This window comes from Gallinula chloropus (genome assembly GCF_964237585.1).
Source record: "Gallinula chloropus genome assembly, chromosome: 4".
Classification (NCBI taxonomy): Eukaryota; Metazoa; Chordata; class Aves; order Gruiformes; family Rallidae; genus Gallinula; species Gallinula chloropus.
The window spans coordinates 88,056,967-88,083,568 of NC_140088.1; the positions used below are offsets into that span (position 1 = coordinate 88,056,967).

Sequence of the window (26,602 nt, forward strand, 5' to 3'; positions counted from 1 at the left end):
TTTTTGAATGCATTTGGATTTCAACAGAGGAGAAAAAAAAAATGCCCAGCTCCTACATGTGTCATTTTTTAGTTGCATGGAGCTAGATCCAAAGAAGGAGGCAAAACAAGGTGATGAAACGTGGAGAAACCAGAATTTAAAAGCAGTGAGTTTTCTTTTCCCTTCTTCTTCCTAAAGGGGATTTCAGGGGATCCCTTGTGGGGCTGCTGCCTTGAAGCACACCTGGTTTTGGGGGCTTGGTGCAGAAGAAGCTGCTGGGCTGTGGCTCCGGGCGCCACCGCAGCAGATGCTCTTTGGCAGCGGCTGGTGAGACATCTGCGCAGAGGTAGGAAGAACCCACTGGTGTGAAGCCATCCCTGTCACCAAGGAGGGACCGTGATAGAAAGGGGGAGCAGGCACAAAACCCCTCTGTCCTCAACTCCACCACCATGGCCCGAACGTGGCTCCATCTCTGCATCTGCCTGCAGATCCCAGGTAAGAGGGACGCATCTCCTAAGGGGTCGGGGGGGGCAGCTAAATCCATGTTGGAGCCTTTCCTCCACCCTGCTCCAGCACGTGGGGATGTGTGTTGCACAGCATCTGGATGATGGAAGCTTAAATATCCAGGCACAGTGTAGATCTGCAGGGTATTATTACCTATCACCACACAATTTGGGACAATGATGTTAATAACATGCTTGAGTTGTTGGTCAACCCTGAAGCAGCCAGGCAGTTGGACTAGGTTATTATTGTAGGGCCCTTCCAAGTGAAATTATCCTGTCCTATCCTATTTATAGTGGAATATATAAAATTACAGACACCTCAGAGGTTTTTTACTGCCACTAAGTGCAGAGGGACGGTGGGAAGCTGCTGATGGAGGAGTTAAAGCAGCACCTCTCTCCTCAGCGTGTGCAACGAGAAGACAAAATCAATCCCATCAAATTCTCTTCTAAATCTACCCAAGGGCTGAATGTTTCCCAAGGGGCAGAGCTGGCAGCAAGTGTGTTGTAAAAACCGTGCTGCCTTCAGCTTATTGCAGTTGCAGGGAGCCTGGACCAAAGATCTACAGTCCATGTCATGGCACGGTGGGAGAATGACACTTTTCAGGACAAATTGTGCCATCAGTTCTTAGGTGGAAATTGTTGAGAGCATAAAACACCCATGTAATGTATATTGTAGGGTCCCCCAGACATTGCCCAGCCTGGCTGGTTCTGAGGTGCTGCAGGCTCCTCTGGCTGAGAACGTGGCCCTGTGAGAATATACACCAGGGAAAGGGAACAGGGAGGTTTTGAGGGATGAGGGTATGGCAGAGGATGAGCTTTTCTGCTCTGCTCCCCTCCCAGCTCACCCTGCTGGAGCTTGACCTCTGCCTCAGGGCAGAGCCCAGCATTTTCCAGGATCCCTTCCTATCCATTCTAATTCACCTAACCTCTCCCAACAGCCTGAGTAAAGGGGTTTCATGGAGGGGGGTGTTAAGTTTCCCATGCCCAGCAGAGATGGATCTCAGGGAGCCAAGAAGACCCTGAAACCACCGTGCCGCACGGCCGCACACGTTTCACCCCCTAAAATCCCACACAGGTGTTTGCCAGAGCAAAGTTTCAGAGGATCACACCCCAGACTCTGGAGATGATGGATTTAAGGAACAAGGAGACCTGGGGACGTGGTGAAATGCTTGTGGCTGCTGTGCAACCCCTGAATTTTGGCACGGCAGGCTCAGGGCTGCAGCGACGGGGTCATGGGCGCGGGGACCGGGGAGAGCTCTGACACTGTGTCAGTCAGCAGGGCTCTGTGTCAGTCAGCAGAGCTCTGTGACAGTCAGCAGAGCTCTGTGTCAGTCAGCAGAGCCCTGTGACAGTCAGCAGAGCCCTCTCCTCTGCTTGTCCCCACCAGGAGCCGGGGGGTGACTTGGGGTGTTCCTGTGGTCACACAAACCCATTCCCATGGGGTTTGCAGGGCTGCATTAAGGCTGTTTGCAACTCCTGCAAGTGGCTTTGGGGTTTTGAAGGAATAGGGCCGTTTCATGGGTTAAAAGATCCAGAAACTGTGTTTCACTGACCCCTCTGCAGGCTGTAGAACACACCTGGGATGCAGACAGGGGGGAGCCCTTTATCTTCAAAGGGCTGTTTTTCACTTGATCTCAGAATATCTGCAGCTTTGTAGGGCTGTTTGCCGAACAGAAAGGATCACAAGACACCTACTATCCCCTCCCCAAGGACACATCCTGACTTCCATACAGACATGGCTCCTGTCTGCCCAGGATAAACACGAACTCAGACGATTTTCCACAAAAGCCCAAACACGGGGATGAGATGGCAAGCCAAAGCTTTCAACCCCACCGCTGCCCCTCACTCCCTCTCATTCCCCAGGCCTCAAAACCTCTAAAAGAACAATAACATTGTCTGAAACCTAATATCAAAAAAAAAACAGGCTCATTTTGAGAGGGTTTTCATACTTTTTTTTCATCTTTTCTTACTTTATTCATCTTTTCTGCACCTAAGATGTGACCTGCAGTTTACTGCTGGGGCTTTTGTTAGAAGAAAAAGTCTGGCAAATAAGTTCAGGGGCTCAAAAAAATAAGTCTGTTGAAAGAGAGGTGAAGCCTCTCCAAAAAATTGGAGTGAAAAGAAGGCAGGAGAGGGGCTGCCACAAGAGCAGGTGGGAATACCCTTCCCTGCACGTACAGAGACCCCAGAACACCCCCAAAATCATCCCTCTCCGTGCCACTGAGCCTCCTGCCTAGCTGGGTGTTTACAGGACAAAAATCTGCCTGTACAAGGAGGCTCCACCAAAAAACTAGCTGGGGAACCAGAAAGGGCCTCTGAGGGAATATGGGCTGAGGTTCCTGATGAAGATGCTCCTGTTTTTCTCTCCTGTGATCCCTTGGTCTGAGACTACTTAATCTCATTCAGCCCACAAAGAAAACCTGTACTCAGCAAGGAAGCAAAGTAATGAAAGTAAAATAACAACTCTGCATTTCTCTCCTTACTTAGGTTTCTGTACACAACTCCATTTGTCCCAGATGCCAGAGCGTATTTTAGCCCAAACCAACAATAAAACAGAAATCATCTGTGACCTGAAGAAGCTCACAAAGGAGCATACTGGGCTGTACTGGTACCGCTGGAGCCAGGAGAGGCAAAACTTCGAGTTCTTGGTGTTTTACAACCAGCTGGGCAAAGTCACATACGGCACAAACATCAGGCAGGACAAGTTCAGTGTCCAGAGGGCAAGTTCCTACACCTCCTACAGCCTGCACATCAGCCAGCTCCAGCCCTCAGACAATGGCACCTATTACTGCTCCATTTCTGAGTCCTTCCAGCTCCTCCTGGGCACGGGGACACAGCTTGGTGTAGGTAAGCATCACCCCCCCACACACCCCAGGACTGTGATGAGGTCCCCTAGGTAAGGGGTAATGACTGTTGGTAGACCCATCCCAACTTTGAGATGCAAGATTGGGGGTCTGGGGTTTTTATGAGACCAGACACATCAGACAGCACAGCAAACAGCTGTGTGTTAGGTGGGCTGCACACAACAGCCCTTTTGCCACCAGCAGTTGCCTTGCTGTGGTGGTGCCTTGAACTCTGTGTGAGTGTTTTAGGGTTTCCACAGGAGTGTGCTCAGCCTCTGTACCCCATGGCCTGTGTTTTTCCTGTGCCCTGTGGGACTTCAGATGAGAGGCTGGATGTGTGACCTGCTCAGCTCCCGGGTCCTCTGGTGCCCCAGTTCCTCCTCACCCTTCCTCCAAGTGACAAGAGCAGCAGCTTCAAGACCCGAGGACATCACCCCTGGCATCGCTGCTGGCATGGGTCTGACTGCAGGTTTCACTCAAAGGCCTGAACTGGGATTTATTCCCAGTGCCAGAAACCTGCAAGTGGCATCAGGGGAACGATGCTTTACAGACCCTGGGGCATAAAACAGCTCTTTTCAGCCCATTTTCCTCTTGACCACCGAGTAGGAGGTGGTGTAGAAGAACTTGAGGTGTTTGAGGTTGGATTCACCCCTTTCTTTGCAGGTTTTTAGGGAGACAAATTACTTATTTAACCAAGATGCAGCTATGGCTGCTGACTCTGAATTAGCCCCAGCTTTCCCAGTTTCTTTTTTGCAAACAAGCCCTGCACCTTGAGCTGGCTGAGAAATACCTTTTGGATTCTTGCTGGCTCAAAGACAAGCTGGTTTGAGATAAAGCAGAGCTGTTTCTTTATCAGCCAGGCACATATCTGTGTGCAAAGAGAACCCTGAAAAACAGGGCTGAAATTCAGCATGATCAAGGACAGTCTAATCAAAACAGGTGCTCAGGGAGGACTCAGGCTTTGATGGGTATTTTTTTCCCCCTTTAGTACACATGATAAAACAAATTGTCTTAAAGTTCATCTTCTTTAAGTCCATTATAATAATGCAAAGGAGAAGTTTTCCAGATCAATACCAGCCATCCAGGTAAAAGAACAGTGCTTTCCATAGGAAATTCAGTCCTGGATGGAAGCAGAAAGAAATAGTTTTGAGTCACTGGAAATTTTAAATAAGTGGAGTTTGAGCAGTCAGACACACAGCTGTTTGATGCCATCGCTGGGACGTTTTCCTGACCAACTTTACAGAGAGATACTGTAACTATAATGTGCTCCATTCTACTTCAGCTACAGCCTAATAAACCCTGCCCTCACTTTCTCAGGAGAAAAATGAAATTCCAGTTTTGAGCAAAGACTAGAGCACCCTGAATGCAGGAAAGGAAAGATGCTGGGATCCCCTAACCCCCTCCACCCCACCCCACCCCCCCCCGAGCTACTGAAACCGATGAGATGGCTCCTGGCAGTAAATGTAGCTCCAGAAAGCTGTTTTCATCTCTTCCTTAACTGTCTGCCCCTGTTGCCTGGAACACTGTTCTGTTAGTGCTTTTTCAAGCACTTGGTAACTTCTGTGGCCACCAAGAAGTTCAGGTCCAGCTCCTGCACCCTCCTCAGCTCTTTTTGGGGGTCCCCAGATGGGGCTGGTTTTAAAAGATAAAATTTTCAGCCCTTCCTGCCTGCTATTTGAGATCCCCACTGTACTTAGTGCCACATTAACCTTCCTCTTCCCCTCCTTATCCACCAGTTGACGTTCTGCCTCAGCCTCTGAAGACCACTCAGGCCCCGCTCTCCAAAAAGCCGGTGCGGTACATAACCAAAAGTAAACCTGCCAGCAAGAAAGGTACAGAACTGGGCTGGCTTGCAAGGGGTTTGCTGAGCTTCTGAGGACCTCCACAGTTCAGCTGGAGTTTGGCCTGGGATGGGGGCAACTTCAACATGACCCTGCAGGGATGGGTACCTGGGTCCACCTAGACTCACCACACTGTTTGGACCCGACCTCTGCCTTTAGGCCAGAGTCCAGGATGTATTTCCTTTTAGCTCTGCCTAGGTTCTGGTGTCCCTTGGGTGTGCAGCCCCTGAGGACACCAGGAAAAAGGTTGTCATGGCTCATAGCTAAGTTCCCTGCAATGCCTTTGGGGTGTTATTCCCCTCCAAGGCATTCCCCTGGGTGATAGGCATGTCTTACACCCATCCCACCACCCCTGCTCTGAGGTCCTGCCTTGCTTTTATCCCTTTCCCCACCTTTCATCTCCCAAAGCAGATCCACACCATGTCCCCTTCTGTTCTCCAGGTGCCTGCAGCCCCGTGGTCTGGGTTCCCCTGGCCGCCAGCTTCCTGGTCCTCCTGCTGAGCCTGGTCCCCACCACCTACCGCTTCCACCGTAAGCATCCTGAACCCCCGGGGGAACAATGAGGGTTGTCAGGCCCTGGAACAGCCCAGGAGTGGGATGGGGAGCTAGGAGGAAGTCCCAGGGTTGATGGATACCATCTCTCCCCAGGTCTGCGTCGGAGGCTCTGGCTTCGTGTCCACAGGCAGTAAATCCCAGCGGCTCCCCCCACCTCAGGCAGGGAAGGAGAAGCTACAGACCCTCCCCTGCCTGGTGCTGAGCTCTGCCTGGATGCAGCCCAGGGGCAGACATGGCCTTGCACTGCAAGACAGACGTTTCTTTCCTGTGACAGACCATGATTTTAACCTGGCAGCTGGTCACTGAACGGGCCGGATCCTGCAGCGTGCTGAGCATGTCTCACAGGGCCAGGGCCTCAAAGGCTGAGTGGCATGGCTGGCTCTGCACTGGGGGCACTGGGACTGGTGTACCCAGAGGATTCAGATGGGCTGGAAAGATGCTCAGAGAGCCTATTTCTTTGCCCATGGGATGTCATCATGGAGCTTTCCCTTCGTTCTCACTAACGCTGGTTGGTAAGACTCTCCAAACAGAAAGGCACCCTATGACAGCAGGGACAGGTCACTGCACAGCTTGTAAAGGCCCTGTGCAGGCACAGTCATTAGAGACAGTGAATATATCACTCAGTAGCTTTGCTTTGCAGGCTGATGTCTCGTCACTGGGGTCAGTGTGGGAAATGGCTGTGAGGCAAGCAAGGAACTATGGCCTCTGCCTAAGCAAGAGTTAAAGCAGAACAGCTCGTGGGGAGGGGGGACGGGGGGAGGCAAGTCTCGGAGGGCACCTTGTCCCACAGGAGATTGCAAACTGCCAAGTGGGAGTGTAAAGCCAAACAATGTGATGTACCCAAGGCCTAACACCTGGTGCAGCCTGAAGGCCACCACGGCCTCTGAGAACAAAGGGGGCAGCCAGGAGCTGGCCCTGAGCCCAGCAGCATGGCTCAGCCAGCAAGAGCTGCCCTGAGCAATGCCTGTGTGTGTCCAGACCAGAGCAATGCCGGCCTGCTGAGCCCCAAGTGCAATGAGCCCCAAGTGATGTCTGAGTGTGCTGAGCCCTGAGTGTGCTGAGCCCTGAGTCATGTCTGTGTGTGCCGAGCCCCAAGTGCAGTGAGCCCCAAGTCATGTCTGTGCTGAGCCCTGAGCGTGCTGAGCCCCAAGTGTGCTGAGCCCTGAGTGATGCCTGTGTGTGCTGAGCCCCAAGTGTGCTGAGCCCTGAGTGATGCCTGTGTGTGCCGAGCTCCAAGTGCAGTGAGCCCCAAGTGATGTCTGTGCTGAGCCCAAAGCGTGCTGAGCCCCAAGTGATGTCTGTGTGTGCCGATCCCCAAGCTTGCAGAGCCCTGAGCAGTGTCTGTGTGAGCTGAGCCCCAAGTGCACTGAGCCCCGAGTGTGCTGAGCCCCAAGTGATGCCTGTGTGTGCTGAGCCCCAAGTGTGCTGAACCCTGAGAAATGCCCATGCGTGCCGAGACGAGTGTGCTGAGCCCCAAGTGCACTGAGCCCTGTGTGTGCTGAGCCCCCCAAGTGTTGCCTGTGTGTGCTGAGCCCCAAGTGCACTGAGCCCCGAGTGTGCTGAGCCCCCCCAAGTGATGCCTGTGTGTGCTGAGACGTGTGCTGAGCCCCAAGTGATGCCTGTGTGTGCTGAGCCCCAAGGGTGCTGAGCCCCCCAAGTGATGCCTGTGTGTGCTGAGACGAGTGTGCTGAGCCCCAAGTGATGCCTGTGTGTGCTGAGCCCTGAGTGTGCTGAACCCTGAGAAATGCCCGAGTGTGCTGAGCCCCAAGTGCACTGAGCCCCGAGCGTGCTGAGCCCCAAGTGACTGCAGAAGCCGGGTGGGTCTCCCCAGGGATGTTAACAAGGCTCAGCCCCTGCCCAGAGCTGCAGGGCTGGCACAGGGCTGGAAATTGGGCATCTCGCCGAGCGCAGGGTGCAGGCACTGACTCGTGGCTGCTCCCAGCCCCGTGTCTCTGCCGAGCTACAGGCAGCAGCACAAGGCTGTATCGGGCACCGTGAGTGCGAGGGGAAGGTGGTCCAGACACCTCCTGACCCTGGCGTGGGTGGGAAGGGCAGCAGCTGTTCCCGCTGCTGGGGAAGCAGCTGGAATCTCCTGTCCTGCCCTCTGCATGTGTCCTGCCCACAAACCAAAGGCTGAAGTGGCTCCGGAGTCACTGGGGCAAACGCAGGTGTGGAAGGAGCCTGTGTGGGTGGAAAAGCATCACAGTGGCACAGCAGCATCGCTCTGGCCTTGCCCTCCCTCTTGTCTCAGCCACGGGGACCTGCCCCTCTCAGCTTTAATACAGACCTTTCCGGAGGACTTGGTCTCAGACCTGGCCATGGGTGCTGTTTGCAATGGGTCTCTCCTGTAAATGCTGCAGGGGACCCTGCTGAGCCAGCTTTCCCAGGCTGTGCTGCTCAGCCAGGCTTTCTGGCCACCCAGCTCCTGGCCACAGAGGTCACTGGCCCCTCACCCCATCCCACCAGAGATGCTGCAGGCAGGAGCCGCTGAGCATCTCTGCTTCCAACACATCACAGCAGCAGCACATTTTAGCCTCTGTGAGAGCTCAAGTGAGTCAAACCCACCACCGACCTACCCTGTGAACACCCAGTGCACAGAGCTTCACCCACAGCAGATGATTTTTATGATAAACATTTTTACAGGCCAGCTATAAGGAAACCCCTTTGAAACTTCCTGTGGGCAAAGCTTGATTCTTGCAAAAACTGGGGTTTTCCCCTCTGCTGCTGCCACTTTTGAAATCCCAGCTCTGTTTCCCATGTTTGAGTCGCCCTGACCTCACTGTCTGTATCTGCTTCACCTCTTGGCCAGCACTCCCACGGCCAAGCAGCCAGGGGATGGGTCTGGGCAGCACAAATTGGGCTGCAACAGCCCAATTTTCCTCTCCCACAGGAAGGTGAGCAGCCTCAGGGATAGCCCTGCCTGGTCCATTCCTCCTCCATCCCCACGTTCAAGCCATCCCCAGTGTCCAACCCTTGCTGAAACCACCCAGGGCAGCATCATCTTGCCTTGATAGACTTCAGCTGCCAGATTATCACAACTGTAATAATACCCCTTCAAAGGCTGGGGATTACCCCTTGGCTCTGCCCAAGGCAGCAAAGAATTTGCTCAACTCCTAAATTCCCCAATTTGGATTCATTTTTCCTTGGTAAACTGAAAAAAAACCCCCTCATAAACCAAATCAAAAAATCCCCAGCCTCACCAGCTGCGTGCAGTGAAAGCAGGAGGGTACAGCAAGTGTCCTGTGGGAACACAAGTTTAGGCAGTTCAGCAATGGAAATGGTGGGGGAAAAAATAAAGAAGTGGTGATTCCTATAATTATCTGTAAGTTGTTTTAAGACAGTAAGCCCCAGAGAGATCTTAGAAGGAGGTCTTACAACTGCAAGAGCCAGTGGAAAAAGATCACCTCTCATTTCACAGATGTTTTTCCCAGCATATGTGTAAGAAAGAACCAGAAGCACTAATAAAAAGATGCTTTTGCATCTGAGAAAATGAGCCTGGCCATGATATCTGCAACTGCTTTGGTTTTCTTTCCCTCCTCACCACTGTGCTGTGAGCATGATTAGAATTACCAGCCAAGGGTCTGGGACACCGTGTGGGGGGAAAAGGGATGGTGGAAATTAATGGGAAAATATTTCTGTGCATCTCTGCTGTTAGCACAGCACCTGGACCTGGGGGAGAGAGACAGGTAACAGCAACATCACCCCTGCTGTGATCTCCTGGCAAGTGAACATCCCTAATTTATTCCTGCTTTCCTTCTGAGGATGGACCAGACTTCCCCTCTCTCCCTCTGTCACACTACTGCCCACAGCAAGGCAGATCTGCACCCAGAAGGGATGGGATTTTACATATAACCCCCAACCCTCACATGAGCCATGAATACATGGGGTTGCCTTAAATGGCAGGAGGAGATGCCACAAAATCTTGAAGTGAGACAAAAGGTCTCTGGGTAGGACAAGGAGGGTTTTGCAGCTGTGTGGGTGTAAGTACAAAGTGTAACTTCTGTTGGGTCCACCCTGCAAAAACCTCAGGCAAGGAACTGTCAGAGATGGCAAAATTACATGTTGCCATAATACATAATTATTGTTATTGCTGTTATTAGTATTATTCCTCTATTTATGTATTCTAAATTCTATACTGTGCAGAAATGCTGCAGCTGGTCTCTCAATAAGTAGTGCCTGCATGTCTTGAAGGCTTTAAAGTATTCAAGGGACAGAGCCCAGAGCTGAACCACAGGCACTGCTGCAAATACTCTGCAGCGTTTCATAAAACCTCTGTAAATGGATTTAAACCAATTTGCATTTCCAGGACATCTCAGCTGCTGACCTGATATTGGCAGTGCCTGATGTTTCTTCCTTTACCCTTTTATTCAGCCTGCTCCTTTCTGTGTATCATCCAAACAAGCAAATACAAACTGGGTGCAGTTGAAAACATTCCCTGCAAACAGGCTAGTGACAGGAGATGAGAAGTTACATCTGATTTTAGAACTCCCAGACGTGTAAAAGAACTTTGCAGAGTCATAAAGACATTTATCCCCAGCCAGTTTTGCCTTGGCCAGAACGGGCACAGTGGCTGTTTATTAAATATCTCCTCCTCCTCCTGGCAGGAAAAGTGGATTCACAGCAGGACATCTGGGCATCCAGACCAGACTTGGTACAGGGGAATCTCTAAATGTCTTTTTCTGCCACCGTAGAAAAATCAGATACATCCCAGAAGCTGGAAAGAAAAAGAAAACAAACCCAATTTTTACTTGTTTCTCCTGAATCTTGTTAGTGCACAGACATTTCCCCATGCCAGTTATTCATAGTGACAATTTTATAGCTATAATTATATATAGTTAGAATTTATATGCTGCATATTACAGTAAGATATATGTAATATATTCAATCTAGTTGTAACTCACATAATATCTATTACACTTAAGTATATATATAGCCATATTATAGATGTTTTAGATATATCATACATATATAGTTATATATGTGCTATTACATATTTAGTGACAGTTATATAGATTAACAGATACACACAGAAAAAAAATGCTGGGGAACAAAAAAACTCCCTTCAGGCAGTGTAAGTATTTCCTGCCTGTATATCTCATTGTATTTCATTCAATATGCCAGAAATCACACTATATTGAATTTCTGATCTATATAAACCAGAAATTGTTCCTTTGATGTTAATATATTTTTTATACAATGTTATTCCTGGTTAACAAATTAACTACTATTTGCTGCAGTAAACCCCCATTTGTGTGCATTTGCACTCAGGGTGAGATCTGCAGCTTCCATGGAATGATACACAAATATTTGCTATTTAAGTATTCAGGTAACTGGAAGACAGGTTGAGTTATAAGTAAATTTGTATAAGGTATGTATTTTGCTTTACTACCACCTTGCTATAGAAAAACATCCTTACCTTTAGTTAATACACCAGTACTGCTCTCATAGAATCACAGAATCCCAGACTGGTCTGGGCTGGAAGGGACCCCAAGGATCACAGAGCTCCAACCCCCCTGCCACAGGCAGGGACACCAACCTCCAGGCCTGGAGCTACACAAGGTTGCCCAGGGCCCCAGCCAACCTGGCCTTGAACACCCCCAGGGATGGGGCATCCACCCCCTCTCTGGGCAGCCTGTTCCAGCCCCTCACCACTCTCTCTGGAAAGAACTTCCCCCTAATATCTAATTTAAACCTTCCCTCCTTTAGCTTCAATCCATCCCCCTTGTCCTGCCAGTGTCTATCCTTTTAAAAAGTGGATTTCCCATGACACAAAACTCTCCCCATGCTTTATATATTTGCCAGAGGATGGGAGGTTTAATAGTCCTCCCATAACCATGTGGTTTATTGGCTAAGGTAAGATTTCAGGGTTAGACTTCAAGTTATCCAAGCCTATGAAGGGAGCTGCATCACACGTTGAATCAGGGGAATATCCTTCTTACTATCTGCACTTTCTGATCCAGTTAACAAATTAAACTCAGATGTGAATCCCTCCAAAAAAATCCCAGTGATGGATGAGAGGGGAATTTTTTCCATAGCAGGTACAACATCCCAGTGGGGACCTCACACAAACAGCTGGTTTAACTCATTTAACATAAAAACCCCCAAAACTCCAACACGAGTTGCTCATGCTGCTGGCAGCCTATATGAGAAGGAAATCTGCCCAAATGGCAAAACCTGCTCTCTGAAAAACTCCTTGAAGGGGTCAGGAGCCCTCAGGCAGCCCATGAGCTTGTCTCCTTGGGGTTTTTTTTTTGGGGGTGGTAAGGGTTAAATTTCCTTCAGCCCAAACTGTATTAAGCCTCTGTGTTTTGCAGCAGCATCCACCACTCTGCAGAAGCCATGGGGCACTGCAGGTAAGCGAGTGCTTCCAGTGCTGTGTTTCTCAAAGCCCTGGGCTCTGCCTGGGAATGCCACAACCCACCCAATCTCCCCGTGCAGAGCACAGTGGGCGATGGATGCTTCCAAAGGGAAGCGCTGAGCCCACAAGCAGGTACCAGGCATCCAGCCCCTGCTGCTGCAGCCAGCCCCGTGCCCCATCCCACACCTTCCTCCTCACTGCCAGCACCATGGAGCAAGCCTTACCCAGCCCTGTTGTTTTTGATGCTCCTCTTCGCCTCTCGTGGTTAAAACATCCAGACAGGAGGTTGAGGACCAAAACACGGGGTTACAAGCAACCTCCCTCCCCACAGGGCTGAGCAGGGAGGAGGGTTGTGGCTTAAGAGACATCTCTGTCCCCAGAGCTACTTGTGTCATCTCGCCCACCACGTTTCCTGTTGCTCCCTCCCAGCACGGAGGGCTGGGGCTGCAGGCCGCGCCGGCGGCGTGAAGCACAGCACAAACCCCAGGTGCCAGGCAGCTGCCTCTGGGGACTGGCAGGGGAGCTGCCTGCACACTGCTCTTTATAGATTGATTATGGAATGGCATGGGTTAGAAGGGACCCCAAGGATCACAGAGCTCCAACCCCCTGCCACAGGCAGGGACACCAACCTCCAGGCCTGGAGCTACACAAGGTTGCCCAGGGCCCCAGCCAACCTGGCCTTGAACACCCCCAGGGACGGGGCACCCACCCCCTCTCTGGGCAGCCTGTTCCAGCCCCTCACCACTCTCTCTGGAAAGAGCTTCCCCCTAATATCTAATTTAAACCTTCCTTCCTTTAGCTTTAATCCATCCCCCTTGTCCTGCCAGTCTCTGCCCTTTGAACAAGCTGATTCCCCTCCTGTTCCTCTGCTCCCTTCAGGGACTGGAAGGCTGCAATGAGGTCCCCCCACAGCCTTCTCTTCTCCAGGCTGAACCAGCCCAGCTCCCTCAGCCTCTCTCCACAGGGGAGCTGCTCCAGCCCTCTGATCATCTCCGTGGCTCCTCTGACCCCTCTCCAACAGCCCCACATCTTCCTTGTCCTGTGGCCCCAGCTCTGGACACAGGACTCCAGCTGGGGCCTCATGAGGGCAGAGCAGAGAGGGACAATCCCCTCCCTGTCCCTGCTGGCCACCCCCTCTTCTGATGGAGCTCTCTTCTTTCCATGCTGCGGCAAGGCCCATGGCAGAAACCACAGCTGAGTCCCACCATATCTGACATCTCTTGGGGTACCACCACGTGAAGGGATGCTGGATCACTGTAGGCACTACAGCTGGCTTGCAGGCAGGGTCACAGGCAGAAACACCGCTGTTCCTCAGCAAAACCCAAGGCACAATCACTGTCCAGGACAAGCATGAGGTGGTTGATGTGTGAGGGAGCTGTGGCATCAGCACCAAATGCAAAAAATGCAAAAAAAAATCAAATTGGGATATTTCCTATCAGTCTATTAAAAAAAAATAAAGGGACAAAATATTCCTGGAAGCTGGGGCTGTCCAGTCCTGCCCGGAGCAGGGAGCTGCAAAGGACACCCCTGGTATTAACATACATGTCTGAACTCATCTCGATGCAGGGGCAAACGAGTGAGAGCAGCAGGGGGACAGGCACCAGGAGAACAGACACCATCCTTCGGGTTGTTTTAGTCTGACTCCCCCACTGGTACCATAGCTGGGATCATTTTGATGTAATTTAGGAATGTGGGTCATGTCCTGTCGTGCAGAGCCCAAGCTGCCACCCCTGAGGAGGTGCCAGGGGAACACAGCTGCTGCCATGCAAATTCCCCTGGTCACTGAACCCAGGTCCTTTCTCACCTCCCTGAGGCTGAGACACAAACTGAGCTACTGGGCAAGGGTCAGGCATCTTTCCTGGCCATCACCCCTCTTCCAAGAGGCATCCTGGTGTCCTGGGCTGTAAAACAGAGAAAGGAAAAACTCACCTGCCTTCTCCCAGCATCAAAGGTGTCATGCTCGAGGTCTCAAGTAACCACAGAATTACTCCAACAGTCCCTGCTGGAGGGATGAAGGGGTGTGATGCACTGAAGATGGCCATGGTACCCTCAGTGGTGTCACTTATGGGTGGGCAAGCTGGTGATACAGCCCTTTCTGCCTTCTCTGTGCCATTCATGGCTGTGAAGTGAGGAAGGGAGGGTCCCAAAGGGCTCTGGAACAAGTCCTGTCCCACCACGAGCAGACAGGGACGCAGACACAGGGCCTGCAAGGCTGGACGCTACTGCTCTGAAGGACTGGAGTCACATGAAGCTCAAAACATCTCCCACCCATCATCTCCCAGCTCATACATCTGGAGACACAGGTTGGAAAGCCACAGGCAGTTCATGTGGATGTGTCTTCTATATGCTGAATGTATACACACCTAGAGAACTCTTCCTTTCTCTGTGATTTTGGAGTGAATCTAGAGGAGGCCATGAGGATGCTCAGAGGGCTGGAGCACCTCTGCTGTAAAGACAGGCTGAGAGAGTTGGGCTTGTTCAGCCTGGAGAAGAAAAGGCTCTGGGGAGCCCTTAGAGCAGCCTTCCACTGCCTGAAGGGGCTACAGGAAAGCTGGGGAGGGACTGGAGGGCAGGGAGTGACAGGACAAGGGGGTGGGCTTGAGCTGACGGAGGGGACATTCAGATGAGATACTAGGAAGAAGTTTTCCCTACCTGCTAACATCTGATTTTCTTTCCTGCTGGGCAGTGAATTGGTATTTCCATGGCAGTTCTTGCCTTAACCCAAGTTTTCACCTCTGAATGGCAATATTTGGCCTCTTGTTCTATAGGAAAGCCAGGACTGGTTTTCCTCCCGTGCTTCACTTCATGTTCACACACTCCACATTTCACCTGCCCCAGCATCACCCAGTCTCTGAAAGATCCTTCTGCAGTTCTTTATTTATAACACACAGATGCAAGTAAATAAACCTGCATAACAGTTTGCCAGGTGTGTTTTAAACATGAATTGTCACATGGCTGCTGAGCCCAACACTCACAGGCAGGGTGGGAGCAGCACCTCCAGGTATGGGAGAACTTCTCCTCACAGCAATGGTGGGGATCAGGCTGTTACAAGAGAAACTCTTAACACAAAATCCAGTTTGCTTTGCTGATGGTGGGAGAGCATCAAACTTGCTTTTTGATGCAGCCATCTCCCCTCCTCTCTGCTTCTTTTTGCCCAAGGTACTGTGGCTTAGGGTTCTGGCTTACAGGTCTAAGCCTACAGCAAGGGTTGTGTTGTGTTTTGCTTTGTTTTTTCTAAGAAAATGCAAAACTGGGAAGAAATAACAAGCCAAGCAACTAAAAGGACCACAAAAGAGATGAAGCAAGTAAACTCATGCAAGCCACAGGTTTCCAGACAGCCAGCACTGTCTGCAGGATAATCAGAACTGGGAACACTGGTATCTGACTTGCTGTAACCATCTGTGGAAATTAAAGTTCCTTCTTAAAGATGTTGACAGCAAAGAGGCACAGCAACACCCTGCTCTGGGAACGTCCCCCTGCACCACACAGATGTGCCCAGAGATTCCCTGGGGTGTCTCCACCACACTTACCTGCCTGTCTTCTGGGAGGAAGGTCAATGTGCAGACTGGACAGGAAAAGACTGATGGAGACAGAAGTCAGCTCCTAGGGTATGAGAGCCCTGTAAGGGGGCTGAACTAGGAGGACAACTGCCACACAGTGCCTCAAACCCAGCAGAAATTTGATTGCAGGAATTGGAAGTGAGATAATGAGCTGAGTTGGCCAATTAAAGATGATTGGAGCTGCTCTTCAGAAAAGTAAGTAATACACTGGAGCTATCCAGATGATTTTCCTTTTCCTAAGGAGCCCATTTTCAGTGCTAGAAAACACTGGACAAAGTCTCTGAGGTATTTAGGAGATGGATGCTGCAAAAAACCCCACCCCAACCAACCTAAACCAACCTGTCTACTGCCAACTCCAGCTGTGGCACCAGTAAATTGTCACCAGTCCCCAAAAGATGCCATTACAGACTGGTGATTCACCAACAAGCCTGCACAAACCAGCATCAAGGAGAGAGCGTGCAAGGGAGACCCTCAACACCACCCTGTTTTCTCTTCTCAAACTCTCTGCTGAGGTATCAATGAGCAAGGAGGTTATGGAGATCTCTCAGCCCAGGGATGGGGCTGTCTCTCCTCACCGTGGAGAAGTGAGAGCACAGCAAGTCTCTGTGGTTTGCCTCTTGTATTTTAAGGTATGTGATGTTTACCCTGCGAGTACAGAGAGGAGAGCACACAGTATTGGCCACTGAAGAGGAAACATGCAGCTGCAGTGGAAAGATAGCGAGGTAGGACCTGCTGTGTGTGTGTGTGTGTGACAGTTGCACTTGACATTCTCTAAACCCCTCTAAGCTTCAGCGCTGCAGCTTTGCAAAGGAAAGGGGGGCAGCGACCTGCTCAGCAGCCACAGTTTCACTTCACACCGGAAAAGTGTGTCTTGTGCCTCTGTTTGAAACAGAACTTTGTGATTTGAGACTGAACTCTGAGACCTTCAATAGAAGTTTCCATTCCTACTCACAAAAGGGATCCTTCAGAGGTTGATGGGACAAGGGGCAATGGGCTCAAGCTGGGCCAGGGCAGGGGCAGAGCAGATGGGAGGGAAAAGTTCTTCCCTGGCAGAGTTGTGGGGCTGTGGCACAGGCTGCCCAGGGAGGGGCTGAGTCACCTTCCCTGGGTGTGTTTAAAAAAGGGTAGATGAGGTGCTCAGGGATCTGGTTTAGCCTGGGATGGGAATGGTTGGACTTGATGATCTTAAAGGTCTTTTCCAGCCTTGTGTGATTCTGTGACTCTGTTACCAACAGGAGGAATCAGCAAACTCAGTCTGGTGTCATGCCCTGAGTTACCATCATTGGGATGGCATCACTTGTAGGGATCAAGCAGCACCTCCTCCTCAGCAGCAGCAGCGTTGCACCATCGCCCAGCAATGGGAAACCCTTCTGAAGCTCTGTAAGGAGACACCATGGACAATGGAAACAAGGGACCTGGTAAACCACGGTCATTTCAGTGCTACTTTTGTGTCTACCAGCCACTGGAGAAGTGTAGCTCTGATGGAGACACCTGCATGTGATCCAACAAAACCACCCCTTCCCTGTGTGCTCACCTCACATGTCCTAAATATTCAATTAGCTGGAGCTAATCATCTTCTGGCTTCAGTGTTGAGGTAGTGCCTGGCACAAAGCTGTTTCTGTTTTGCACACTGAAGCAGCTAAACCAGTTGCAGTGGCAATTATTTGATTAGAAAAAGCTCCAGGACCTCCAGGAAAAGCTCTAATTTAAAATCAACACTTGTGGAAATGATTTAGATCAACAAGTGTATGTTCTACACTGGTGACCTACTCCAAAACTAGGAGGAGTAGGTGGTTGATGAGACTAATTAAGAAATCACAGCATCATCACAGAATGTTAGGGGTTGGAAAGGACCTCGAAAGGCCATCTAGTCCAAATCCCCTCCACTGTACTCTGGTTTAGCAGTTTGTTCCATGATGATATTTTGCAGTAAACTTGTCACAGTCAGATGACATTTGCTAGTCAAACCAGTGCAATTAATAACACGTCTTACCAGTAATTTTTATTGTAGTGTCACTGTGATGATACAACTGAGGAAGAAAAAAAAACAACCAACCAGTTAGTTCCACAGAGCATCGTGTAAGAGAGGTCAGGAGACCAGCCAGGTTGGTTGCACAGCAGGAGGTAATTTCTTTTTTCTCCCAAACTTACCCAATAAGGTTCATTTCAGGTGTAGCTAAGATGGCAGGGCTCAGGTTCTGGTGAACTCCCACCTTACAACTGAGGTTTATCTTTACGCTTCCCCAGTGCCCTCTCTGGCCATGAAGGGTGTCCACACTGAAGAGATGCACAACAGCCCACTTAGAGCTGTATCTTTTTCCTGACAGAAAGCTTTTGTCTTGCCTTAAAAGGATATATTAATTAGCAGTTTATTGCAGGCAGCAAAAAAGGGATAGACCCCCCCTCCACCCCAAAGCCATCTCCTTGTCCAGCATCAGCAGAGACAGAGGGTGATGGTGTCCTTCATGTAGTGGGAAATCACAAAGCACTTCAGCAAATAAAAGTGCCAAGGGGAAAAGAAGACCTCTGAATGGTGGCACAGAGCCTGAGGTCTGAACATGACACAGGAAATGGTGGCCTTGCATGGGGCTGCATCAAGAGGAGTGTGGCCAGCAAGTCACAGGAGGGGATCCTCTCCCTCTGCTCTGCCCTGGGCAGGCCCCACCTGGAGTGTTGTGTCCAGTTCTGGGCTCCCTGGGATCAAACAGACAGGGATCTCCTGGAGAGAGTCCAGAGGAGGCTACGGAGATGCTGAAGGGCCTGGAGCATCTCCCCTGTGAGGAAAGGCTGAGTGAGCTGGGGCTGTTCAGCCTGGAGAGAAGGAGACTAAGGGGGGACCTGATTAATGTTTATCAATATCTGAAGGATGGGATGCAGGGGAAATGGGCAGCCCCTTTTCAGTGTCTGTGGGGACAGGACAAGGGGCAATGGCTGCAAGTTGGAGCACAGGGAGTTCCACACCAACATGGGGAAGAACTTTTCTCCAGTGAGGGTGCCAGAGCCCTGGGACAGGCTGCCCAGGGGGTGTGGAGTCTCCATCTCTGGAGAGATTCCAGCCCCGTCTGGACGCCGCCCTGTGCAATATGAGCTGGGGAGCTGCTTTGGCAGGGGGTTGGACCCCATGGGCTCTGGAGGTCCCTTCCAACCCCTGGGATTCTGTGACTCTGTGAAACCAACTCAAACTGAGAGCTACAAGGACCAAGATCAAGGACATCCCTACACCCAGGAGAGGAACCTCTGGGCTCCAGTTTGGAACCCTGAATTCATTCATAATAAAATTTACCATTAATTTGAGACAGGAGAAATACAATGTCCCTGCTAAGAAAGGCAAAGCCCCTCCTGGATGATCCTGGCTGCACAGGAGATGGTGGAGTCACTGTCCCTGGGAGTGTTTAAAAAACGTGTCAACAAGGCACTTTGGGAAATGGTTAGTGGTTTGGTGACGTAGGGCACTTGGACTTGATGATCTTGAAGGTCTTTTCCAACCCGGATGATTCTATGATATAGGTTCTCCCAGCACATCCCTCAACAGGTGTCTGAGAACATGCACCAAGTGCCAGCATCCATGCTCTGCAGTCGGGTCAGCATCCGTCTCCGTTTGCCAGCACGCTCACTTCCATTCCAACCACAGCACACAATGGGAACCAGCAGGTTTCCTACTTTGGTCTCAGAGGGTTGTACTTATTAAAATGCCTTTGAAACACCTTTCCTGACCCTGAGTTGTGATAGTCATGGAAGGGCAGGGGGGGAGCTCACACAACAGACCCAATGGATGGCAGGAACCAGCTCACTTCAGCATCTCAGAAAACATGAGACTCAAAGCCCTTGCCTACATTCCTCCATCAGCCCATGAAGATGAGTACTCCCAAAGAGCAGCTTATCCCATTATAAATGGAAGATGAATTCTACATAGGATAAGGAGAACAAACTGCCCTCTGAAATCAGGAGCCTGCACAAGTAGCATCACTTTGGTGCCTCATCTAGAGATGCCTGCAGAACCTCAAACCCGATGTTCACATTTGCTTGATGGGATTTTGAGATCAAGATGCTTGTAACGTTGTTTCATTGCCAAAACCTATCTTCTCTTCACTTTGCCACAATCTGCTCTGTTTCAGGTAGACATGCCATGTGGCACAGCCTGCCAGAAGCCTGATTTTCACACATCACAGCAGGCCCAGCAGCAGCTTTCCTCACTCACCAACACGCTTTGGTGCTCAAGGAAAGCAGCCCCATTCCTAAACCACCATCTCTAAGCAGGAGCCACCACAGCAACGGTGTCGAAGTCAGCAGCACCTGGTTTGTGACATGCCCAGGAAAAGGGGGGGGGGGGGGCGTGAGGTTCTTCATAGAAGAGTAAAAAAACACCTCACATGGAAAAATAACCAACAGGAGAGTGAGAAAGAAGAAGTACCACCAGAGAAACGAAGAACCCACTAGCCCACCACCTCAGGTCCTGGTGAAACTGCTGCTGCTGCATGTGCAAAGCTCCAGGAAGCATCACCTATACCCACGTGCAAGGGGTCACCTAGAAGCAGCAGCAAGGGCCCTCTCTGCTGAAGGCAGGCAAAGGTTTCTTTGGCAGGACGGAAACCTCTGCGGTTGGAGAAGAAAACCACAGATGTTAAAAAGAAAAATTAAATTAAGAAAAAAAAAAAAAAAAAGCCTACCCCTGGGACACAGGGGCTTTCTCAGTGGGTTTCAGATCACAGACCACCTGCCTTGCTCAAAGTGGGCTTTGCAGAGCAATTGCAAAGAAAGAGAACAACTGAACACCTGAAGAACCTGGCTGCCTGTCAGCACGTGCTTGGAGATAAAGGGTATGTATGGGTACATGCCATGGAGCACCCATGTTTTGCTAGGCAATAAAAGACAGTGTGCTCTACCATCTGCATGAGACCCCTTGAGTGTGTGCAAGTGAAGGCAGCAGAATCCCTGCCAAGAAACATAACCTGGGGCCTGTAGCCAAAGCACTGGGCTTGTCTGTGACTACTGGGGAGCTGGAGCTGCTGGGAAGCCCCAGATGGCTGGGAGCAGGCTGCAGTGTCCATGACTGCTGGGGAGCTGGAGCTGCTGGGAAGCCCCAGATGGCTGGGAGCAGGCTGCAGTGCCCATGACTGCTGCAGTGCCCATGACTGCTGTGGAGCTGGAGCTGCTGGGAAGCCCAAGGCTGCTCCAAGACAGCAGGCTGACCCTACCTCAGGCATGACCATCGTCTGTCTGAATCTCTAGGGAGGTCATGGAGGTAAAATCCTTGAGGCACCACTGGGAACTGGTGATGATGAACGAGCCCGAGTTCTGGAGGAGAACTGAGTTTCTTCAGAAACCTTTCCCCCACCTTCATCGCGCCGCAGATGCCGACACGGTCTCTTCACCCACGAGGGTCCTGCTGACATCACATCCTCTCCAAAGAGCGGCACAGCCTCCTAAGCCAAGTAAGAAAGATCACCTCAGCCTTGCTGCACCGCTCCCGAGGACAGACACCCCTAGAAGATGGCCAGGGCTCCTGCGCTGCTCCTGCTGCTCCTTCTGGCATTCTGTGAGTACAGACACAGCACCTTCGCTGGGAGGGGCAAGTAACCCCCTTCCACTGGCTCCAAGGAACTGGGCTAAAGGGATAAGGGGAGAATAAAAAGCAAACCAAAAGGATGACTTTGGGGTTTTCTCAGTGATGGTGGAGGAAAAGGCGGCATCGCCTCAGCCAGCGCTGGGCAGCCAGAGAGGTGGCTGCAGCACGACGCGCTCCAGGCAGGGAGCCCAGTCAGAGAAGGGGCTCTGGAGGGGAGAGGGCAGGGAAAAAATGGGGGTTTAGCAGTGGATGTTTATAGCGAGTCACTTCAGATAAGCAGGGAAGGGGTGCCACCCACAAGAAGGCAGCTGAGGCTTTTCTGAAGGGCAGCACCCATCTTTAAGGCGCGGGGGGCTGATTGCTGAGCACCCTCCAGACCTTATCCCAGCCAGGACTAGAATAAAACCTCCAACTCTTGCACTGCATGGACAGGGAAGGAGGGGACGACTCATCCCAAGCCGTTCCCACAAGGATTTCTCTCCCCCAGGCTGCCCTGGGATCCAGGGCCAGAAATACAGCATGAAAATCAGGTTACGTGACAGCAGCATCAAGCAGCACAAGTTGGGACAGCGGCTGGAACTGGAGTGTCTGACTGACAAGGATGACAGTGGCATGTACTGGGTGCAGCTGGACAAAGGTGGGACCCTTCACTTCATTGTCTTCACTTCCTACCTGTCCCGTTCCACCTTCAACGAGAGCATAGGCACAGGCTTCCAGGCGAAGAAGGACGGCAGCTCCTACCGGCTGGTAGTGGAGAAACTCACACCACAAGATGAGGGGAAATATTTCTGCCTCATGAACAGCAACCAAATGCTGTACTTCAGCCCTGCCTATCCTGTCTACTTCCCAGGTCAGCAATGCCTCCACCCAACCTTGCTTAGCTCTGCTACGATGCCCAGCACCCCCTGCCCATGGCTTTTTTAATCAGTCGCCTCTCTGACACACCCCATTTCCTTGCTTCTTTGCCCAAAGCATCTTGTGACCCACACACCCATCCTCCTGCCAGCAGCTCCCTGCTTGCTGTTTCTTCCCATGGCAAAAGGCAAAGGTGAATGGGCAGACCCAGCATCACCTCCTCACCCCCACTTCTCCATCCCATGCATGGTGCTGAAGGGATGAGACTAAAGCAAAGTCCACCATATCCACCACCCCTTTCTCTTTCCTCACCTCATAGATCTCAAGAGTACCTACTCGGTACTCGGGGTACTCGGGATCTCTGATGGGAACAGGCTGAAAACAAGAAATAAGAAGCCTGCAGCCCCTTTACTGGGTTTTGAGAGACCCTCCCTGGGGGAGTCACTATCCAAAAATGAGCTCTATGAAGTCCCTGTGCTGGCCACGGGGAGCAGCTGTGTGCCCTGGCAGGGGTGGGAGAGCAGAAGGGTGGCAGAGTGCTATTTTGTTTCCCTAAATGCTCTATTCATCCATTTTCACTTACAGCCAAGACAACAGTGGCACCCACCACAGCAGCACCCACCACCCAGAACGGCACCACCAAGTTCCTCACCTCGAACACCCTGAATCCAGGTAGCCCAGCTGCAGGGAGGGAGGGGAGAAGTGCTGTGCTCTGGTCCACAGCTACCAAGGGGGGTCCTACAGGCATTTTGGGATGGGGAAAGAGGGAAAAATCCTGAGGGATTTATCCAAGTGGATTCTTGGATACATGCAGCCAGGAGGGTTTAACCCCAGCATTCCATCCCACTTTGGAAAAGCTAAGGATGATTTTAAAAGGCATGAGCACGTCTCCTTGCTGGGCACAGCAGGGAGAGGTGGAGGGAGGGTAGAGCCTTGGGGGTTGGGGCTGGTTTTAGCCTTGAGAGGGGACCCAAGGAAACTTTTGGCTGCATGTCTTCCCTCAAGTCCCTGGGGAAGCAGCAGTACTCAGGCAGCCCATGCTGCATGTGTGTTATCACTGGTGAGCCAGGAGAAGCCCTCTGCTTCACCACCAGCCTCACTGAACACCTGGCAGTGCCTTGGCTCCACCAGAGCCAGCCAGAACACCAGCTGTGATCACCTCTCTTTATTCCTGCAGTCACCAGCAAGAGGGAAGAGCTGAATTTCATCTGTGATGGTATCATCTGGGTTCCCCTGGCAGGCAGCTGCATCCTGCTCCTGCTTGCCCTGATAGTCACCATCATCTTGTGTCAAAGTAAGCCTCACCCCTGACCCCCTGTAGCTATTCCTCTAACCTGAACCTGCAGCCCTGAACATCAATGCAGATTATCAGTGAAAAGCCCCTAGCAGGGATGAGTTCCCGCAGCAGGCAGCTATCTGTGAGCTGAACTGTTTTCTTTTTGTTTCCTTTCAGAAACCAGAAGACGAAGATGCAGATGTAAAAGGTTAGTAAGTGACAAATGTTTTTCCCTCTTAGTGACTTTTTTGTTCCTCCTAAACTCAGCAGCATCCCAACCCCAAGTGAGAAAGCAGGAGGGTGCCAAAATGCAACCCAAAAATTCCTCATCTGATCTAGGACAGAGGGGGCTGCGTGGTGAATTCAGGGCAGGGGGGGGAAAGAGAAGAGATTCTCTTCTCCTGTGTTGCTGTTTGTTATTAATTTGAACCACAGGGCACTGACGCTGCAGTGGGTACTAAACATTAACACAGAAGGTGCTGGTGGCAGCCTAGAAGCTTTGCACATCACCCAGCACTCACAACTAACGTCACTTGAGTGCTCCTGCTGCACTAGTCCAACCCAAGCCTGGAGTGACCAAATTTCATCCCTTCCCCTCCCCAACCTGTCCATCCAATCCCATCCCTGGACCTTTGGGTTATGCCCATGGGCAAGATACAAGTTACTGCATCCCAAACCCCCTTCCAGAGAGTTTTGGACCAGCATCACCATGGCTTTGTGCCTCTATTTCCCAAACAGGCTGTAACAACCATCACAGGGAGGCTGATGTCAGCCTTCATGACATTCCCCAGGAGCACCACGCACACATGCATAGCTTTAGAGTTAACCCTTTTGCTGAGGCAGGCAGAATCCTTCTCCCTGCTTCTCCCTCCTGCCTCCCCAACCCACCATCACCTGAGGCACCAGGAGAACTCAGAGTAAGGACTGCACTTTGCCTGCTGGGAAACAGAACTCCTTTTGCTGGTGTGCAGCAAGTGTTTTGCCTCTGCAAATCAACCACCCCACGGCTTGGTGGGGGGGGGGGGGGAGTCCCCCACATCTCCTGCTCTGCAGAAAACCACTTCTGCAGCTTTTCACACACTGTGCTCAGAGGGGCACCCACAGGGTTGGGTCAGAGAGTGCTCCAGCACCCAAATCCCTGCTACTGCTCTGGCCAGGCCAGGCCCCCAGGCTAGCACTGGGAAAAGCTAGGCCGCAGGGGAGTCCAGAAGGGGACTGTCACACCTCTGGAGCCTAATTCTTTGCAGGCCAAGCCTCTTTTAAATCAGATCAATTCCTAAATCTTTGTTATACACCCTTGGGGTCAGAGTAAAAAGGTTAGTTGTCCAAATTAGCACACTTGGAAAGAACCCCTGAGTAGGGTGGTTCTGCACACCAGGCCTGGAGGTTGGTGGCCCTGCCTGTGGCGGGGGGGTTGGAGCTCTGTGATCCTTGGGGTCCCTTCCAACCCAGACCAGTCTGGGATTCTATGAGTAGGAAACACCTCCCTCCCCCTACACCAACAGAAAATGGGTCCCTACAATTAGGGTTGGGGGTTTTTTTAAAGGCAGCAGAAATCATTGCCTGAAAACCAACAGTGTTTAAGGGAAAAGGCACTGGGCAGCAATGCCTTCTGCACCTAGGGTGCAGCCTCCCTCTGTATGTATCAGAATACAGCTGCACCCCCAGGCCTGTGTTTTCTTTTACCTGTCTGGACAAGGGAACAACAGCCTGCCATTTTTATCATGGGTATTTATCATATCCTGCACTCTTCTGATCCCTACCTAGCTTTCAAAGGACTAGGTGATAACTAAGAGCTCTTCTTGCAGCCTTGTTTAGGCTGGTGCTCACATTCCTCACTAATCTCACTCAATTCCTGCCACCAGCCCCACACGAAGATGTCCTGTCCCCACAGGAGAAAACAAGCTGCAGAGCTCTTCAGTTGTACCCCAACTGAGTTACAAAAGTGCCTCAGGAAAACGTCTCATCAAGGACAGTGTTCCTTAAGCAACACTAACACGACAGAGTTCTGGTTTAAGCCATTGTAACATATTTAAGCTTTTATTTAGAGAGGAAATTCCCACTGCTCCAAACTGTTCCCTCTCATTGAAATGAAGCCCTGGGAGGTTAATAGCACAATTCACTCAGTGAAAGAGAACCTCAGGACCTGGCCTGGGATTCTCACAGGCACCTGAAGGATTCATTTTTCACCACAAATTAATCTTCAGTGAAAAATGGGTGTCAAATCTCCAACCCTTTGAATCAGCATAAAACTGACAGTTGCTGGAGATGGGTAATTTCTCTCATTTTGGGAAGGGGCTGGTAGTCAGCAAAGCCTCCTTTTAAACTCCCCTGCAGGAAACTGGTTTCCAGGAAAAAAAGTAGAAATAAATCTTTATGAAGTGAGAACAGCTTTCCCCACTGCAAAAAAAGCCCTGAGCTTTTCCTCCCATGCCAGCTCCCAGCACTTCTGAGTGTGGAGAAAGGCTTGATGGCAGGGAAGGGTTGTGCACAAATCAGAAGCAAATCTAAAAAAAGCATTTAAACCCCATCTTTTTCTTTTGGTTTTTGTGTTTTAATTAGTGTAACCATTGATTTGCAGTGTATCTGAAAGCCCTGCTACTGGCTGTTACTAGCTGAACGCTGGCAGATCCCTCACCAGCAGGAAAGAGCTTTTGGGAGACCACTTCACAGCCTCCTCTTCAAGGCTGCAGACCAGGGCTAAACGAGCTCATCAGCAGCCATACTTTAAATTTCTTTGCCATCAAAGTAAATAACCCCCTTTTCTCTCCCTAGACCTGCAAATGGAAAGCCCAATGTGAAAGCCAGCACACTGAGCCAGTATGTGTAAGCACCTTCACCTCCTGCATCGTCTTCTGGGAGCTGTCCCTGTGTAAGCCCATCGACTACATCATCTATACTGCTACTTCTCCTCCTGTGCTCTGCCTTGGGAAACCTGAAAAGGTCAGATGGACACATGGACAGAAAGCAGGCCCTTTCCTGTGCATGCTGAAGCACAGCTCCTGCCAAAAACTGGTTCTTTTCAGCTGAATTCCCAAGGCCAAACGCCACCTCCATTCCCTGGGACAGAGCGCTGTGGTTCAGGTAAAAGAGAGCAGCGTGTCAGTCCCCACGCTGACACGTTGCAGTGATAAGGTGGGGAGAAAGGAGGATATTAGCCAGAAATAAGGACATTAGCCAGATCTTCCCTCAAGACTGTGCAGTGATTGATTTTAAAACGCAGCTGAGAGTGTCATTTGCTACAGGATTACTAAGAAATAAAAGCC

At 50.9% G+C, this 26,602-nt stretch overlaps 2 protein-coding genes across 2 annotated transcripts; both read left to right on the forward strand.

Moving 5' to 3' along the window:
- Positions 1-428: 428 nt before the first annotated feature.
- Positions 429-5,855, forward strand: CD8B (CD8 subunit beta; the record flags this gene model as incomplete). The annotated part of the gene is made up of 5 exons (XM_084263675.1): positions 429-474; positions 2,970-3,329; positions 5,062-5,157; positions 5,608-5,697; positions 5,815-5,855. 5 exons carry the CDS (start codon positions 429-431, stop codon positions 5,853-5,855), a joined length of 633 nt encoding a protein of 210 aa, XP_084119801.1.
- A 15,274-nt stretch (positions 5,856-21,129) lies between these two features.
- CD8A (CD8 subunit alpha) lies at positions 21,130-26,166 on the forward strand (the record flags this gene model as incomplete). The annotated part of the gene is made up of 6 exons (XM_084263288.1): positions 21,130-21,175; positions 21,693-22,055; positions 22,646-22,732; positions 23,238-23,354; positions 23,514-23,544; positions 26,112-26,166. The coding sequence occupies 6 exons, from the start codon at positions 21,130-21,132 to the stop codon at positions 26,164-26,166; spliced, it is 699 nt and encodes a 232-aa protein (XP_084119414.1).
- Between the last annotated feature and the right edge of the window lie 436 nt (positions 26,167-26,602).